Source organism: Leuresthes tenuis, unplaced genomic scaffold, assembly GCF_036924035.1.
Source record: "Leuresthes tenuis unplaced genomic scaffold, fLeuTen1.0.hap1 SCAF_1, whole genome shotgun sequence".
Lineage (NCBI taxonomy): Eukaryota > Metazoa > Chordata > Actinopteri > Atheriniformes > Atherinopsidae > Leuresthes > Leuresthes tenuis.
Window position 1 is genome coordinate 33,575,153 of NW_027325355.1, and position 19,225 is coordinate 33,594,377.

Here is a 19,225-nt window from a genome sequence, read left to right on the forward strand (position 1 = left end):
TACTGTTCATTATACAATAGAAATATATTGTCATCAGATACAATGAAATTTAGTGCACTTACGGAAGTTTTAAAAAAATAAGTATACTCTCACTGTCTCATTCACACCATTCATCTACTATGCCATCATCTCAGTGCCATTGTATGCATCCGGAATTAAAAACACGTAGTGCAAAATAAGAAGTGGAGCATTTGTACAAGTTATGTTAATAGTTAATAGTTAATAGTTCATTGATTTTCAGATGGGAATTGAGTATGGTGATGGCTTTTGGGGAGAAACTGTTCATGAGTTTTTTCTTGCGTGTCCCTAAAGGTGGCCCAAAGATAAAGGTAGCCCAAAGTGCACAGAGGGTTCCCACTCCCCCAGGAAGTAAAAATAGGGCTCTTTTATCGGTTAAAAGATTTCCATTTTTACTTCCTGAAGCAAGTAAATATGGCACACTTTTTATCAGTTGAAAGTTTTCCAAAACGAAGTAGCTATGGGGTACTCTTAATTGATAAAAGAGCCCCAAAGTGAAGCAAGTAAATATGGCACACTTCTTATCAGTTAAAAGGGTTCGAAAATGCAGCATGTAAACAAAGAGTGCACTTTGGCAAACGTTCGTTACTGAAAAAATATGCAGAATTGGACCCTTTTTGGCAGATGGTCCAATTTGGCACACTTTTCTGATGGCATGGGTGGGCGAAAGTGAATACTAACTCAACCTAAACGCCACCTGGTGTTGTTAAAAGATAAAGGTGGCCCAAAGTGTACAGAGGGTTCCCACTCCCCAGGAAGTAAAAATGGGGAACTTTTGACAACTAAAAGTTCCCCAAAGTGAAGCAAGTAAAAATGGCACACTTTCTATTAGTTAAAAGTGTTCCAAAATGAAGTACCTATGGGGTACCCTTAACTGATAAAAGAGCCCCATAGTGAAGCAAGTAAATATGGCACACTTTTTATCAGTTAAAAGGGTTCCAAAATGAAGTACCTATGGGGTACCCTTAACCGATAAAAGAGCCCCCTGGCGAAGCAATTACATATGGCACACTTTTTATCAGTTAAAAGGGTTCCAAAATGAAGTAGCTATGGGGTCCCTAAAAGTGGCCCAAAGTGCACAGAGGGTTCCCACTCCCTAGGAAGTAAAATTGGGGAACGTTTAACCGATAAAAGTTCCCCAAAGTGAACCAAGTAAATATGGCACACTTTTGGCACACTTTTTATCACTTAAAAGGGTTAAAAAATGCAACATGTAAACAAAAGGTTTACTTTGGCAAACATTTGTCATTAAAAAAAATATGTGGAATTGGACTCATTTTGGCGGATGGTCCAATTTGGCACACTTTTCTGATGGCACGGGTGGGCGAAAGTGAATACTCGCTCAACCTAAACATCACCTGGTGTTGTTAAAAGATAAAGGTGGCCCAAAGTGCAGAGAGGGTTCCCACTCCCAGGGAAGTAAAAATGGGGCACTTTTGAAAACTAAAAGTTCCCCAAAGTGAAGCAAGTAAAAATGGGGTACCCTTAACTGATAAAAGAGCCCCATGGTGAAGCAATTACATATGGCACACTTTTTATCAGTTAAAAGTGTTCCAAAATGAAGTAGCTATGGGGTACCCTTTATCGATAAAAGAGCCCCAACGTTAAGCAATTACATATGGCACACTTTTTATCAGTTAAAAGGGTTAAAAAATGCAGCATGTAAACAAAGAGTGCATGTTGGCAAACGTTCGTCATTGAAAAAAATATGCGGAATTGGAGTCATTTTGGCGGATGGTCTAATTTGGCACACTTTTCTGATGGCTTGGGTGGGCGAAAGTGCAGAGAGGGTTCCCACTCCCAGGGAAGTAAAAATGGGGCACTTTTGACAACTAAAAGTTCCCCAAAGTGAAGCAAGTAAAAATGGGGTACCCTTAACTGATAAAAGAGCCCCACGGTGAAGCAATTACATATGGCACACTTTTTATCAGTTAAAAGTGTTCCAAAATTAAGTAGCTATGGGGTACCCGTAACCGATAAAAGAGCTCTATGGTGAAGCAATTACATATGGCACACTTTTTATCAGTTAAAAGGGTTCCAAAATTAAGTAGCTATGGGGTACCCGTAACCGATAAAAGAGCCCCAACGTTTAGCAATTACATATGATACACTTTTTATCAGTTAAAAGGGTTCCAAAATGAAGTAGCTATGGGGTACCCGTAACCGATAAAAGAGCTCTATGGTGAAGGAATTACATATGGCACACTTTTTATCAGTTAAAAGGGTTCCAAAATGAAGTAGCTATGGGGTACCCTTTACCGATAAAAGAGCCCCAAAGTGAAGCAAGTAAATATGGCACACTTTGTATCAGTTAAAAGGGTTAAAAAATGCAACATGTAAACAAAGGGTGCACATTGGCAAACGTTCGTCATTGAAAAAAATATGCGGAATTGGACTCATTTTGGCAGTTGGTCCAATTTGGCACACTTTTCTGATGACACGGGTGGGCGAAAGTGAATACTAACTCGACCTAAACGCCACCTGGTGTTGTGAAAAGATAACGGTGGCCCAAAGTGCACAGAGGGTTCCCACTCCCAGGGAAGTAAAAATGGGGAACTTTTGACAACTAGAAGTTCCCCAAAGTGAAGCAAGTAAAAATGGCACACTTTCTATTAGTTAAAAGTGTTCCAAAATTAAGTAGCTATGGGGTACCCTTAACCGATAAAAGACCCCCATGGTCAAGCAATTACATATGGCACACTTTTTATCAGTTAAAAGGGTTCCAAAATGAAGTAGCTATGGGGTACCCTTTATCGATAAAAGACCCCCATGGTCAAGCAATTACATATGGCACACTTTTTATCAGTTAAAAGGGTTCCAAAATGAAGTACCTATGGGGTACCCTTAACCGATAAAAGAGCCCCAAAGTGAACCAAGTAAATATGGCACACTTTTTATCACTTAAAAGGGTTAAAAGTGTTCGAAAACGCAGCATGTAAACAAACGGTTCACTTTGGCAAACATTTGTCATTTAAAAAAATATGCAGAATTGGACCCTTTTTGGCGGATGGTCCAATTTGGCACACTTTTCTGATGGCACGGGTGGGCGAAAGTGAATACTCGCTCAACCTAAACGCCACCTGGTGTTGTTAAAAGATAACGGTGGCCCAAAGTGCACAGAGGGTTCCCACTCCCTATGAAGTAAAAATGGGGCACTTTTAACTAATAAAACTTCCTCAAAGTGTCGATGTGTGTCACACTCAGATTTACCTGCCTCTTTATTCCACATTCTGGTCCTTGTTGGATCTTTCTTTACTCCAACATTACAGCTGCTGGGATATCCAGCTACACAGTTAAACACATTTTATTCACAAATGACCATCAATAGAAATCAAGAAACATTCGTGTTTATTTAGTTCTGCGTTACATTTGCTTTCTGTATTATTACCGTCTGCACATGCACACAAACAGACAAATTAAGCATGTAAATGCATGAAAACCCTGTGATGTCCACATCAGTTCACTTTAAATCATGTGATCACAGCAAACTCTATATTTCACACAACAGTAAATATGCATGGACTGAGAGAAGGAAGAAGATTGTCTGCAACATCTGGATCCAAACAGCAGCAGCCAGGAAAACCGGCCGAGACGTTCAGGACCTTTCAGTCCAAAGCAGATGTTGTTAAAGTCCAAATGTTGTTTGTAAAGGATCATTTCAGGCCTCTTTGTGAGCGTTCAACAACAACATTCAGCAACATTCTGCATCAGAAGCTAGTTCCAGTCCAGCTGTCCTTTCATCATCTAACAGGAAGTGAATGTGGAGAAACATCAGGATGAACCCTGGCTGCTCAGCAAACTTCTGCTCATTGGAGCAGAACCAGAGAAGATCTGTCAGCAGGTTGGAAATTCATCTGGGCTGACTGCAGCTCAGTGATTCCTCTCTGATGTCACAGTTTGTCACATGTGCAGCAAACTAACTGCAGCTGACAGCAGCTGAATGGTCTCAGCTGCAGTGAGCTGCAGAGAAACACAACATACTGATATTCAGTGTGAAGCTTTGACTGGAAACACAGAAAAACAACATCCTGGAAGAATGGCAGCTTCCATCTTTAAAGGACTGGAAGAGGAAGAAGTTTCCAAGGAATCATTCAGAAGAGTTTCAACCAGAAACTGACTGAATCCATGAATCTGAAAAGGTGTTTCTGAGTGAAAGAGACAGACATGTAGAGACTGAACTATCTGTTCAACAGTGATTCTCTGACAGGAGGAAACTCTTTGTGCTCAACACAGAGACACTGAGGAACCAGGTGACCAGAACCAGAACCCAAACCCAGGAAGCAGAGGTTCTTCTTCAGTGAATGTGGTGCTGAAGGTGTGGAGGTGGATCAGTGTGTCAGAGGAGACTCTGTAGAAGGACAGAGTGCCAGCAGGACGGTCCACATACACTGCTGCTCTGTGAGAGACAGAGGAGGAGGAGGAGGAGGAGGAGGAGGAGGAGGAGGAGGAGGAGGAGGAGGAGGAGGAGGAGGAGGAGGAGATGGGTGTTTCTCTGTTATTGTGACTGACAGAGTAACCTCCATCAGAGCAGCTCAGACTCCAGGACTGATCGTTCCATCCAAACAAACAGTCACTGCCTCCTCCTTTCCTGCTGATTCTTCTGTAACTCACTGATATATAAACTTCTCCTCTCCACTCGACCTCCCAGAAACAGCGACCAGTCAGAACATTTCTACACAGCAGCTGAGGACAGTCATTAAATCTGTCTGTATGATCAGGATATGGCTGAACCTCCTCCACACGTGTCACCTTCCTGTTGTTGTCAGACAGTTTCAGTCTCCTGTTCACTGTGTTTGTGTCGATGGTGAGTCGACAGGAATCTGATGGAGAGAACAAACACAATCCAGCTGCAGTTATTGATCTATCATCTGTTCACTTTGATCAGTGAGGGATGTGACAGTGAAGATGGCTGGATGTCATGAATCAGATGAAGAACACACTTACACTTCCTCAGACCTGGTGTCAGCCATCGTTCTCCAGCAGGCTCCACCCTGAAAGGAGGAAAAGAACTGCTAGAGTTTTCAGGACTCCACAACTAGTACCTAGAATGAGCCAGTCACATTCCAGCTTATGATATATATAATATATGATATAATAATACAGTTTTTGGGCCAATCTTTCTCTCAGACATATTTTCACAGTGTGCCATCAGGATTTGACAGGATTCAGACTGGATGGGATTCACGGTCTCTGTCACAGCGACCTTCTGTGAAAAAGAGGATTTCCTTTGCACCCAGACACAGTCCCAAAGAAATGAGAAGAAAATGAGTCCAAAGGAACTTGGCAAAGCCAGTAAAGGTCTACAGTTGTCAGAAATAAGGTGAGACTGTGAGAATGAAGGTGTTGCTGATACCGGCCAACCGCACTGTAGCTCACAGAAAACTTCATCCAATGATCACAGAAGAAACCGCAGTCTCTTTCCACTCGATCCAGGTGGGAGGCTCGCCATCAAACCCACATCTGAACCACTTCACCATAAACCATCAAAGAAGGTGGGGGAGAAAAGAACCTGTGGCCGTATTCACAAAGCTCTCAGCGCTAGGAGTGCTCCGAACTCGCGCTAAAACATTTTACGGAGAAGTTTTTCCTTCAAAGTCATTCAAAAAGCTGCTGAGACCTCCTCACACTGAGGATAAATCCCTCAGAGTTCACTGAGAGCGACGCACCGCTGCTGTGGAGTACGGCGACTCTCAGCGAAACTCTTCCACAACATCCCACAAACGAGCCCTAAATGAAGGAAAAGGAGGAACCAGCCGAGGCTACGATGAGCTCCTATCAAACAGTTGTGGACAGAGCAGCTAGCAGAACACGATGATGACGTTCTGCACGTTAAAGAGAGAAAGAGAAAGCAAACAACACAAATACGTCCACTGCATTAAATCAGCGTTTGCACCCTGCAAATGATCCATTATCCAGTGAGCAGATTTCCAGCATTTAAAGCCTTTAAATATCAGCCGTTCAAGTCCTCCTTCATGATGAGTGAAACAGGCGAAGATCGCCAAACGCAGGCGAAAGTCCAACTGGTCCCAGGACCAGCTGCTACTGCTGGCCCAGTTTGTGCTGCAGAGGAGAGGGATTATTAAGGGGAACTTTGGCTCTGGGGGAAGAGCAGTAAAAAGTAAAGAGAAGCGTGGGAAGGAATATGCCTCAGCACGCTCCCAGCAGTGCGTCGCTGTACTGAGGACTGCGAGAAGCGATGTTATGCCCTGCAATCACAGCGCAGGCTCCAGACTGCAGGCCTTAAGAGAGCCGCCGCAGCTGCAGCTATGTCCTTTTTAACATTGCTCGCATTTATTTGGGACATGCATTTGCATGAGCTGCTTGACTCATTTGAATTTCCCCCACTGGGGGATGAGTAAAGTATTTTCTGTTCTATTAAACATACAATTAGTAAAGGCTACAGCGGCACGAAAGGTTGTGAATGAAGCTGATATTTAATTTGTTGGAGGAGGATCTGCACCAAAGCCATCGTCTCCAGAACATTTGGTGTCGCTGCAGCCATTTTCCGACTCTTTGTGAACAGGTCTTACTGAGTTAGGAGTCCTCTGGAGGACTTTAAGCTCTCCTACAGTTAGGAGCTACTTTTAGGCTGAAGATCCTTTGTGAATACGGCCACTGACCTGTTGATAGACCGGTTCAGAGACTTGTATGAATCTCATTTTCTTCTTCAGTTTAGAACTGAAATATGTAACAATAAAGAAATATTCCTTTCAAAACCTTTTAACAGGGCAGCTTGGATATGAAGTCCCATCACAAGCTATTTAACACATTTAAGCTCTTGAAAAACTTCCTGAAACTATGTTCAAAGCAGCAATGCATGAAATGTCTCAGAACTGTACATATTACCTGAGAATAAAAGTGCAAAAATACAGAAAAAAACTCTTTGTGGCGCATAATCATCATGCTCACCGATCTCTGGATGGATTGAGCTCAGGCACACAGCGTGATGGATAACCACAAGATTGTTGCTTCTCTGAGCGAGAGCAGAGCAAAACTCTATGCTTTGGATCCCAGCCACTGCCACGCCGCAGCCACGTGACGCTTCATCTAGCATTAGCACACGGAGGCTAACCGTAAGACTCTAAAGTGGATTAAACTCACTTCGGTAACTTTTAACCAGCCACCGCTCAGCAGCAGTATTTACGGCTGACTCTATCCAGAGCTCAAGCGGGAGCTTTCTGGCGTTATTTTATCCAAGAGCAAACCTTTTTCTCTGGTGATCTCTGAACGCACAGCTCCGCAGGAAGAGGTTCTAACGCGGGACAGGAAGTGGGTGGAACTGATGGCGCTAGAAGTGTTTTGATTGGTTTTGAGGTGTCTGATATTTACCACGTGTGCAAAGTTGTTTTGGGAAGTGATAAGAAGTCTGAGAACTAGCAGCTGTGTCGGGGAGTCTCGAGCTAAATCAGGACACTGAGAATAACAAACTCCCCAGTTAGTTTGTCCAGAAGAGGCTCAACAGATACGAACATCCGGGCTTTGTGGCTGCTGATGGGAACATGCAACATGTTCAAGGTCACCAAGAAGCGGCAGATTCTACTTTATGAGAGAAGCACCCACAGTAAGGCAGATTTTAGGGAGTTTTACCTGAGTTTGTGTGGATCCTTCAGTGCGGCCCTCAGCAGCTTCACTCCTGAGGCTCCTGGATGGTTGTAGCTCAGGTCCAGCTCTCTCAGATGGGAGGGGTTGGAGGTCACAGCTTCAGCCAGAGAAGCACAGCCTTCCTCTGTGATCAGACATCCTGACAGGCTGCAGACACACAGAACAACACTCATGGCAGATGGTACACACTATGCAGTCCATGCTCAGCATGGGTATATGTTGCCATTATAAGTGACAGTTCTGCAGATCAGCCTCTAAAGACTGAAACAATGACACTGAGGAATGGAGCGAGAGTGAAGCTGGGTGTGAATTACGGATTTTGACTCATCTACCAACTTTGGCTGGCTGTTAGATTATTACAGCATCCTAGCTGTGGTGCAAATGAAACCAAAGAAAAATCCCACGAGGGAGCTCCCTAATCCATAAAACCCACAGAGAACCCCTTCAACTGGCTGCTCTGAATGTGTCTGTTGGCTTTCAGCTCCAACAGGTCATGGGTATGATTTGACAAAAGACAACAAAAAGATCCTCTTGACAGGTTTTCGGTCATCTTACAGCCGGTTGGAAACCTGACGAGAGACGGGAATCAATCCTGACCTGAGTGCTTCCAGTCTGCAGTTTGGATTCTTCAGTCCAGCAGACACCTGCTTCACTCCTGAATCCTGCAGGTTGTTGTTACTCAGGTCCAGTTCTGTCAGCCTGGAGGACGGGGAGCTGAGAGCTGAGGACAGAGCTGCACATCCTTCACCTGAGAGGTTACAGACGCTCAGCCTGAAGAGACAATTACAGAGAAAAAGAACAGCTGCCATCAGAATTAATCACCTCTAATGCTGAATGTGGACCGAAAGGCAGCTTATAGGGAACAGCAGCTTTATAAGCCTATGAACATTTCCGTGCAAGCTCAGTAAATCCTGAGCTTCGTTTTCATGGAACAAGGAACTGAATTTAAATACTTTGGTGTCCCTAAACAAGAAGAAGATGGAAAGCAGTGACAGCTACAACTCAGACTTTCTATCAGTGCTGTTAACACTTTCATCTGTTTTATCATGTGTTTGGAGAATTATTCTCACTCTGTGCTGAAGATTTCACCCTCTGATATCGTTTCCTTTTGGGATAAATAAAGTCTTTTTCATTTCATTCACTGACACATTTTAACTTCTTCTTTTGTAACATCGACTGTGACGACATGAACTCATCCCACTCTGCTGCAGCATGAACACAGCCTCACCTGAGAGTTTCCAGTCCACAGTTTGGACTCCGCAGCCCAGACAGCAGCTTCACTCCTGAATCCTGCAGGTCGTTGTTACTCAGGCCCAGTTCTGTCAGTCTGGAGGACTGGGAGCTGAGAGCTGAGGACAGAGCTGCACATCCTTCATCTGAGAGGTTTGAGACGCTCAGCCTGAGGAGAAGATGTTAAATAGTCCTAAATTTAGTCACATTTAATGAAAACAGTCAAATAAGGGACGATAATGATATGAAGCTGCTCTGCAGCCACAACATCTCTGTAACTTCTAGTTAGGAGTCTCTGAATCTGGTGATATACACCCTGCTTTCATTCTTGGTATTTTATAGTGATGTTTTAATGGACTTTAATTACTAATCCACAGCAGAGATGATGAAAATGTCTCCCATCGGCCACAAATATCTCACTGTACACAGAAACACTTTATCTGTGATTCATAAAGGCTGATCCACAAATATACAGATTAATCTGTAGCTTCATGCTTTAAAATGGAAGAAAAACACATGCAGAGAGTAAATTAAAATGTCACATGACTGATCACATGACCGATCAGCTGCTGGATGCAGCAGAGGAGCAGGAGCTGTTCAGCCTCTCATCTTTGCCTGGAAATGGAAATGACACGCTATAACAAATATTCTGAATATTTCCTGTAACTCTACCAGACTATAAGTAAATGTTCCAGCCACAGTTCATGTGTGTGCTGTGCTGTGCACACTCGATCAGAGGAAAGTGACACAGATCTGGAAGCATTTTACTTTGTGGCTTTTAAAAAAGATCTGAAGATGTTTTCAGGTTCTTGCATCACAGAGACTGTATGAAGCTGAACCAGCAGAGAAACCTGACCTGAGAGCTTCCAGGTTACAGTGTGGACTCTGCAGTCCATCAGACAGCTGCTTCACTCCTGAGTCGTAGATCCTCAGGTCCAGTTCTGTCAGGCTGGAGGACGGGGAGCTGAGAGCTGAGGACAGAGCTGCACATCCTTTACCTGAGAGGATACAGCTGCTCAGTCTGAGGAGGGAATAATGAGATAAATCTGTGACTTTCTCTCCTATAAAACCAGCAGCAGTATATTCATACACATCCCTCTATCTCTGCACTTACACAGCTTTGTTGGAGGCTTTGACCACTGGCAGCAGCCTCAGAAAATCCTCCTCTGAAGCAGAGTATTTCTTCAGGTCAAACACATCCAGATGTTCTCCCGATGACAGTAAGATGAAGCCCAGAGCTGACCACTGAGCAGGAGACAGTTCATCTGTGGAGAGACTTCCTGAACTCAGGGCCTGTTGGATCTCCTCCACCAGAGAACGATCATTCAGTTCATTCAGACAGTGGAACAGATTGATGCTTCTCTCTGCAGACAGATTCTCACTGATCTTCTTCTTGATGTAATCGACTGTTTCCTGATTGGTCCGTGAGCTACTTCCTGTCTGTGAGCTACTTCCTGCCTGTGAGCTACTTCCTGTCTGTGAGCTACTTCCTGTCTGTGTCAGCAGGCCTCGTAGGAGCCTCTGATTGGTCTGCAGGGAAAGACCCAGGAGGAAGCGGAGGAACAGGTCCAGGTGTCCATTTGGACTCTGTAATGCTTTGTCAACAGCACTCACATAGATATCAGTCTCTGCAGATTCATCTTCCTTTGTTTCAGACAGCAAGGATGTCTTTTGTTCTTCCATCAGATTAACTCCAGACTTGATGAAGGTCAGATGGACATGAAGAGCAGCCAGAAACTCCTGAACACTCAGATGGATGAAGCAGAACACCTTCTCCTGGTACAGCCCTCTCTCCTCTTTAAAGATCTGTGTGAACACTCCTGAGTACACTGAGGCTGCTGAGATATCGATGCCACACTCTGTCAGGTCTGATTCATAGAAGATCAGGTTTCCTTTCTGCAGCTGCTCAAAAGCCAGTTTTCCCAGAGACTCAATCATCTTCCTGCTCTCTGGACTCCAGTGTGGATCTGTCTCAGCTCCTCCATCATACTTGACCTTCTTCACTTTGGCCTGAACCACCAGGAAGTGGATGTACATCTCAGTCAGGGTCTTGGGCAGCTCTCCTCCCTCTCTGGTTTCCAACACATCCTCCAGAACTGTAGCAGTGATCCAGCAGAAGACTGGGATGTGGCACATGATGTGGAGGCTTCGTGATGTCTGGATGTGGGAGATGATGCTGCTGGCCTGCTTCTTGTCTCTGAATCTCTTCCTGAAGTACTCCTCCTTCTGTGGGTCAGTGAACCCTCTGATCTCTGTCACCATGTCAACACAGCCAGGAGGGATCTGATTGGCTGCTGCAGGCCGTGTGGTTATCCAGAGGCGAGCCGAGGGAAGCAGGTTCCCCCTGATGAGGTTTGTCAGCAGCACATCCACTGAGGTGGACTCTGTAGCATCAGTCAGGGGCTCCTTGCTGTGGAAGTCCAGAGGAAGTCGACACTCATCCAGACTGTCAAAGATGAACACAACCTGGAACTGTTCAAACCTGCAGATTCCTGCTGCTTTGGTTTCAGTAAAGAAGTGATGAACAAGTTCCACCAAGCTGAACTTTTTCTCTTTCAGCACATTCAGCTCTCTGAAAGTGAATGGAAACAGGAACTGGATGTCCTGGTTGGCTTTGCCTTCAGCCCAGTCCAGAGTGAACTTCTGAGTTAAGACTGTTTTCCCAATGCCAGCCACTCCCTTTGTCATCACAGTTCTGATTGGTTCATCTCTTCCAGGTGGGAGTTTAAAGATGTCTTCTTGTCTGATGGATGTTTCTGCTCTGCCTGCTTTCCTGGATGCTGCTTCAATCTGTCTGACCTCATGTTCCTCATTGACCTCTCCAGTCCCCCCCTCTGTGATGTAGAGCTCTGTGTAGATCTGATTCAGCAGGGTTGGGTTTCCTGCTTTAGGAATCCCCTCAAACACACACTGGAACTTCTTCTCTAGAGCAGATTTAAGTTTCAAAACTGGAAAAAGTTCTGAATGAAGACAAGAAATAACATCAGTAAACAGACATTTCCACCCTGTAAAGAATGAGTATTTGAACATGTGTTGTTCTGTGAGCTGAGACATCAGTAAATGTGTCATTTATCCAGCAGGTTAAATCTTTAGAGAAATCCTCTTACTGCTCTGCAGACGCTCAGCCAGCTCCTCCTGCTTCATTCTCCTCAGGAAGTGAACTGTGATCTTCACTAATGCCTCTCTGCTGCTCCTCTGCTCTTCATCCTCACCCTCCCTCTGACTCTCTAAGCATTCTGGGTAATCTGGACTCAGGACCTTCTGGATCTTCTTCAGCTCCTCCTTCACAAAAGTGAGCATGTTGTCCTCCAGCAGCTGGAACAGAACACTATATGAATGAGCCAATCAGGCTGAAATCATGGAGCCAAACATCAGATCCATGTTGGACACACTGACAATCCGCTGGTCTGCAAAGTGCAGCCTGGAGATGACTGAACACAATAGATGGAAAAGTAGCTGTTGTACATGTACAGACCATAAATATGGAGTCCAGCTGTGTCTGATGCTGCTGGGCAGACTGACCACTGGGAACCTCTGAGCTCTGCTGGTCCACTCTGTGGAGGAATCATGAAGAATGACTAAAATTACAGCATGCAGGTCTAATAAAAGACTCGATTTCCTTTTTCATGGCAACATCCCCCGGGTCTTTCTTGCAGAAGACATGCTCGGTTAAATATTCAAAACCCCTAAATACTTGAACGGGGCATTATCTGTCTTTATTTCACCAACACTTTAAGAAGAATGAATGAATGAACGTGTGCTATAGCTCTGTTAGCTCATAGCTCTGTTAGCTCATAGCTGCTGTTAGCTCATAGCTTTGTTAGCTCATAGCTGCTGTTAGCGGGGTTAGGGTTAGGGGTTAGCTAACGGAGGGAGTTTCACACTAACTGCACTCTAACTGTTCTCGGTGAGCAGATGAACGTATTTTATGCCAGAAATAAGGTTTAAAAATACCGGAGTTCCCCTTTTATACCCCCCTGGTTGGTGGTTCGGTTCCACTCTCACCATTCAAAAAGAGGTGAGGGGTGTCAGCCCGGCTCCGTGCCAGTGTGAGGTATCTGTCTCCATGAGGGTGTTCAACAGGTGCCTAAACCCAATAAATCTCATCTTAAGACCCCTTTGAGGCTGTTCATTTTTTGTTAAAAAAAGTTTTGATTTTTTAAGGGTGTTGTGGCAGCTTTGAGTCTTTTTGTGTCTCATTTGGGTTATTTTAAGTTTCCTGTACGTTCCACCTGAGCCACCAACCAATAAAAACAGGGACGGGGCAAGACAGGCAGAAAAACTCGACCGGCTGCAGATGTGAAACAGAGCTGAGCTCACATTAAACACATGCTGGAATAAAAGCTGTTCAGACCGACTCTGCTACATTTTACTCTGTGACAACATTTACACTCAGCTCACCTCAGAGAGGACGGATGTTGGCCTGATTTAAAGTCAATAAGACGAGGCATTGACCAGTCGCTCTTAAAGGACACACAGCTGGGTCCTGGTTCTGGTCCTGGTTCTGATCGAGGCTGGATCCTGTGAATAAAGGTGGTTTGGTGAGGTGAGCTCTGACATGGAGAAGAGTCGTGTAAATATGTAAATATTTGGATGGGAATGAGTGATACCTTCAAATTTAATTTTTGTACAGGAACTATTTGTCAAGTCTTTTCAGATTACTGAATTGACAGTTTTTTTTAATTATTTGTGAAATTTACAGTACAGGAAAGATTTAGTGTAAAAAAAAAAAAGCAATTTTGTTACGGTAATGAACATAATAACTAAAATTACTGTATCAATAAAAACATTTCTGAATGTTTACACTATGTGACTATTCTGAACTATTAATAGAACATGCATGGAAAAAATAAAAGGTCTACCTTTCATACATATTCAGTTATCATCAATTGAAAATGTGTTACGGTAATGAATTTATTTGGTCAATGACTCAATAAAACATTCCGAAAATGTATTAAAGAACGTGTATTGATCACTAATTTTAATTGAGCCAGTTAATTCAGACCCTGCTTAATTTCGACCTAAAATTGACCTAAATTTGTTTTTGCCAAAGTTAGGACAGTTTGGTGAGAATCACCCATATGAACATAGAAATGGATGTGAAACAGAGCTGAGCTCACATTAAACACATGCTGGAATAAAAGCTGTTCAGACCGACTCTGCTACATTTTACTCTGTGACAACATTTACACTCAGCTCACCTCTGAGAGGACGGATGTTGGCCTGATTTAAAGTTAATATAATCAGGCATTGACCGGTCGCTCTTAAAGGACACACAGCTGGGTTCTGGTCCTGGTTCAGGTCCATTAAAGGACACACAGCTGGGTCCTGGTTCAGGTCCAGGTTCAGGTTCAGCTTGGATCCTGTGAATAAAGGTGGTTTGGTGAGGTGAGCTCTGACATGGAGAAGAGTCGTGTAAATATGTAAATATTTGGATGGGAATGAGTGATACCTTCAAATTTAATTTTTGTACAGGAACTATTTGTCAAGTCTTTTCAGATTACTGAATTGACAGTTTTTTTAATTATTTGTGAAATTTACAGTACAGGAAAGATTTAGTGTAAAAAAAAAAGCAATTTTGTTACGGTAATGAACATAATAACTAAAATTACTGTATCAATAAAAACATTTCTGAATGTTTACACTATGTGACTATTCTGAACTATTAATAGAACATGCATGGAAAAAATAAAAGGTCTACCTTTCATACATATTCAGTTATCATCAATTGAAAATGTGTTACGGTAATGAATTTATTTGGTCAATGACTCAATAAAACATTCCGAAAATGTATTAAAGAACGTGTATTGATCACTAATTTTAATTGAGCCAGTTAATTCAGACCCTGCTTAATTTCGACCTAAAATTGACCTAAATTTGTTTTTGCCAAAGTTAGGACAGTTTGGTGAGAATCACCCATATGAACATAGAAATGGATGTGAAACAGAGCTGAGCTCACATTAAACACATGCTGGAATAAAAGCTGTTCAGACCGACTCTGCTACATTTTACTCTGTGACAACATTTACACTCAGCTCACCTCTGAGAGGACGGATGTTGGCCTGATTTAAATTCAATAGAACGAGGCATTGACCGGTCGCTCTTAAAGGACACACAGCTGGGTCCAGGTTCATTTTCAGGTCCAGGTTCTGGTTCTGATCCAGGCTGGATCCTGTGAATAAAGGTGGTTTGGTGAGGTGAGCTCTGACATGGAGAAGAGTCGTGGACAGTTGGAGACGGTGGTCTCACCTCTTAGAGGATGGATGTTGGTCTGATTTGAAAATTATCTCAAGACCCTTTGACTGGTCGCTCTTAAAGGACACACAGCTGGGTTCTGGTTCTGGTTCTGATCCAGGTTCTGGTCTCTGGTGGATCCTGATGGGAAAACAAAGCTTTTAAGCCTGCATGAGATACTTAATTACCTTTAAATCAAATAACTGATGTTAACTTACTCTGCTTTTGAGGCTTGTAATTTGGGTCCAGCTCCAGGTTCTGGTTCAGGTCCAGGTTCAGGTTCAGCTTGGATCCTGTGAATAAAGGTGGTTTGGTGAGGTGAGCTCTGACATGGAGAAGAGTCGTGGACAGTTGGAGACGGGGGTCTCACCTCTGAGCTTTGCTCCGGCTCTCATGCTCCCCACACAGAGTGGTTTTAGTGTCCTCACACTGATCCATGCTGCTGGATTCACAGCAGCTCACACACTTCCTGCCTTCAGCTGCAGAGGAAACACAGATCATTCATCTGCACATCAACTCAAACCCTCTTTCCATCGTTTGGGCTGTAAAAGATCAGCTGCTCCTCTGATTGGCTCAGATTCTCTGTTTCATATCAGTCTCAGTTGAACATCTACTGAAGGACAAAGTCCTTTCTGTCTTGTTCAGCATAACCAGAGAGTTCATGCAGAGAAGGGAAATATAACTCCAATCAGAACACAGCAGCGTGTTGGAATATGTTAATATGGGGAGAAGAGACATGTGAGATTTAAAATAACCTGCAGTTTGCATATGAATTTAAACGTTGTTGCGTCCTTTAAAGTGTGGAAGAATTTGAAACCAAAAGGCAGGTTGCAGTCATTTCCGTTGGCTGTGAGCTGAGGTTCGCTGCCGATTAACGCGCCATAAAGGACCATTTCACTACTTTTTCACATGTTTTCCTAACAGATTAGATGCTGTGTGAAAACCACAAAAATCTAAGCTGGATTCAATTATTCCAGAAAGGTATAGATTCGTTGATATCTTGTTTGGGATTTGTGAAAATGATGAAAATGTGCGCACATCTGTTTTTCTAGCACTACATTAACTTCACATTGAATGTGGCCCTGTGAGTAACTGTCTCCACAGGAGTCCTGCAGCGAGGATAAAGCTGTTCTCCAGCGGCTGTCCGGCTGCGCTCAGAGCGCTTTCAGCGGCTCATTTCCGCCTCCTTCACAGACCTCTGACAAGACTGACAAGCTTCACCTGTCCCTGTTATTTAGGCCAGTTGGATAGATTTAGGAAAATACAGAATGTGAATACATAATGTCAAAGAACAAAGCCAATTCTAACATTAATACCGCTGCTCCTGCTCCACAGCTTCTGCCACAAAATGGAGGCTTAAACCATGAGCCTGCTCACACGGTCGCTTTAGTTGCTCTGTTACCAACTATAAAGCCACAGATTTCTGCTGCTCCTGCTGTAAGTGAGCTGCTGTTCACAGTCAGACATTTAAAACACCTTAACTTTACCTGCACGGGGAGCTTCACGCGGAGAAAAACAGCGCGCGACACAGAAAACTAACTGCGTCACCACTTATTGGAAAGTGAAAGTTAAACGGCTCTGTTCGGAAATAAAGAAGGGGGTTGGACTCAGGCTCTGGCTACAAACTCAAGCTGTTAAAATGTCAACAGCGTTGTTAGCCCGATTTTTTCATTGGAAGCCCAAGAACAAGCTGGAGAAATCGTTTATTAAAAAAGTATTTATTAGTGGTCACATAGTAAAGTATATTGCAGCTGGACTCGGAGTGCCAGAGCAGGAAATCCGTCAGGCCGAGCCCCGATATCCGGAACCATGTCATATTTATATTCAGCTTTATCTCACAGAAGTTGTTTTCACACTTGTCAGAGTATAATTGGCCAGTTTTGGGTGACATGCTCAGGCCAGCTGCTGTCCTTGTTGTGTTCTTTGGATGTGATAAACAATGTGTGTGTGTGTGAGTGCTGTTTTAGGCGTGGATCTAATGTACCAGACCTATCTGCCCTAATAGAGATATTCTGTCTGACCCAGTTGTTTATGTCCTTCTAAGGTCTTGGACCATTTAAGGTCATCTGTTGTGCAGCAGAGTGGAAAAGTACCAGCTAGGAACAGAGGTTATTTAGTAAAATACAGAATATGAATACATAATGTCTAAGAACAAAGCCAATTATAACAGCGTGATCTTGTTGGATTAAAATCACACTTGGTGACATGTCATGAAAACCTCTGACTTTATTCATTCTTTCATGGGGTGATGGGAGTAAAACGCTGACTGTGTGTTTTACACACTTATTATTTTCGCTAGAATCTCAGGCAGGGGCGACTCTAGGGTCGGAGCTTTCGGGGTCCTGAGCACCCAACGGGCCCCACTGCCACCACCCTCCCTTTTTCACACTAAAACAATAAATATGTCCATTGAAAAATGATCAATAAGGCATCATGGGGACATTTTGGTTGTGTTGAATGAATATAGCTCAAATTTTCCAGAGGATATCCATTCATTTTTTTTTTAGAATTGTCATCTCTAAAATGGCTAAGCTAATAAAAACCAGCGTTAATAGTGTGTGTGTCCAACTTCAAAAGTATTTTCTCTTTGAAGGTCACTCTCTGGGCCATAAACTAATTCAATAATAATAAAAAAGAGGGGTATGGAGAACCAAAACAGAATTGGACTTTGTTTTGGTTCCTGTTGAAGGTTGGTGCACTGCAGCCATGGTTATAAGTATGAGCAGAAGTGTGGGGATAGTCATTAACGGCTCTGGAGGTGATCGTGCACAAGCGCTAGCAAGTGATAGGAAGTTCGGTTCTTTTTAGGGAGTCAGATCAAGTCATTTGACTGTAGCCGCGCTAACGGAACTAAATGGGCTAACGTAACTAACCGGGCTAACTTAGCTAACTGGGCTAACTTAGCTAACGGAGCTAACTAGGCTAACTTAGCTAACGGAGCTAACCGGGCTAACGGCGCTAAATGGGCTAACGGAACTAACCGGGCTAACGGAGCTAACTGGGCTAACTTAGCTAATGGAGCTAACCGGACTAACGGAGCTAACCGGGCTAACGGAGTTAAATGGGCTAACTTAGCTAACGGAGCTAACCGGGCTAACGGAGCTAAATGGGCTAACGGAACTAACCGGGCTAACGGAGCTAACTGGGCTAACTTAGCTAATGGAGCTAACCGGACTAACGGAGCTAACCGGGCTAACGGAGCTAAATGGGCTAACGGAACTAACTGGGCTAACTTAACTAAATGGGATAACTTAGCTAGCGGAGCTAACAGAGCTAACTGGGCTAACTTAGCTAACTGGGCTAATTTAGCTAACGGAGCTAACCGGGCTAACGGAGCTAACTGGGCTAACGTAGCTAACATAGCTAACTGAGCTAACTTAGCTAACGGAGCTAACTGGGCTAACTTAGCTAACATAGCTAACTGGGCTAACTTAGCTAACGGAGCTAACCGGGCTAACGGAGCTAACTGGGCTAACTTAGCTAACGGAGCTAACCGGGCTAACGGAGCTAACTGGGCTAACTTAGCTAACGGAGCTAACCGGGCTAACGGAGCTAACTGGGCTAACTTAGCTAACGGAGCTAACTGGGCTAACTTAGCTAACATAGCTAACTGGGCTAACTTAGCTAACGGAGCTAACCGGGCTAACGGAGCTAACTGGGCTAACTTAGCTAACGGAGCTAACAGGGCTAACGGAGCCAACTGGTAAACGGTGCCTGGACTCCAGGACTCGCCGATATGATGTCGGAATTGGAAGAACTGTCGGTAAAATGAAAAAAGCGTGAGACGCAGCTTTGAGTCGTTGCTCTTCATGGACACACAGCTGGGTTCTGGTTCTGGTTCAGGTTCATTCCTGTGAATAAAGGTGGCGTTTGGTGATGTGAGCGCTGGGCTCTGACATCGAGAAGAGTCGTCGATTATCGATTATCTGACCATGATGATAAATCTGATATCTGAAGCTCTCTGATGACGTCACATCCAGTCCATCGGAGCATGAAAATCAAAGTGAAAATTCTTCCAAAGGTGAACTCAGAGACAGAAACTTCATCGTCTCCATAATCTGACTGCAGAGAACATTTGGTGCTTTTAACCTTCAGAATGAGCTCAGACAGACTTCCACCATTCTTCTCTTTCCTCCTTTTC

The 19,225-nt window shown here is 43.8% G+C and overlaps 1 protein-coding gene across 4 annotated transcripts; it reads right to left on the bottom strand.

The window, feature by feature from the left end:
- Window positions 1–3,346: 3,346 nt before the first annotated feature.
- LOC140288389 (uncharacterized) lies at window positions 3,347–16,670 on the bottom strand. Of its 4 annotated transcripts, XM_072379182.1 has the most exons (16): window positions 16,572–16,670; window positions 15,455–15,563; window positions 15,303–15,377; window positions 15,100–15,225; window positions 14,891–15,022; window positions 14,052–14,213; window positions 13,252–13,371; window positions 12,326–12,404; window positions 11,958–12,165; window positions 9,965–11,810; window positions 9,707–9,871; window positions 8,849–9,019; window positions 8,218–8,391; window positions 7,606–7,767; window positions 4,963–5,009; window positions 3,347–4,838 (listed from the first exon to the last, which is right to left on the bottom strand). In XM_072379182.1, exons 2-16 carry the CDS (start codon window positions 15,520–15,522, stop codon window positions 4,243–4,245), a joined length of 4,131 nt encoding a protein of 1,376 aa, XP_072235283.1. In that variant the 5' UTR covers window positions 15,523–15,563; window positions 16,572–16,670; the 3' UTR covers window positions 3,347–4,242. The 4 variants fall into 4 exon arrangements, with proteins under 4 accessions (XP_072235283.1, XP_072235282.1, XP_072235284.1 ...); XM_072379181.1 differs by having other exon boundaries at window positions 15,455–16,667; XM_072379183.1 differs by lacking the exons at window positions 13,252–13,371; window positions 14,052–14,213 and having other exon boundaries at window positions 15,455–16,666.
- Between the last annotated feature and the right edge of the window lie 2,555 nt (window positions 16,671–19,225).

Bases quoted from the DNA above. Each gene is read 5' to 3' on its own strand.
- LOC140288389 (XM_072379181.1), bottom strand. From the start codon at position 15,585: ATGATCTGTGTTTCCTCTGCAGCTGAAGGCAGGAAGTGTGTGAGCTGC. The intron at 15,226-15,302 runs GTAAGTTAACAT...TTTTCCCATCAG, and splicing joins TTACAAGCCTCAAAAGCAGA to GATCCACCAGAGACCAGAAC. The intron at 8,392-8,848 runs GTGAGGCTGTGT...TTGTCTCTTCAG, and splicing joins TGTGGACTGGAAACTCTCAG to GCTGAGCGTCTGTAACCTCT.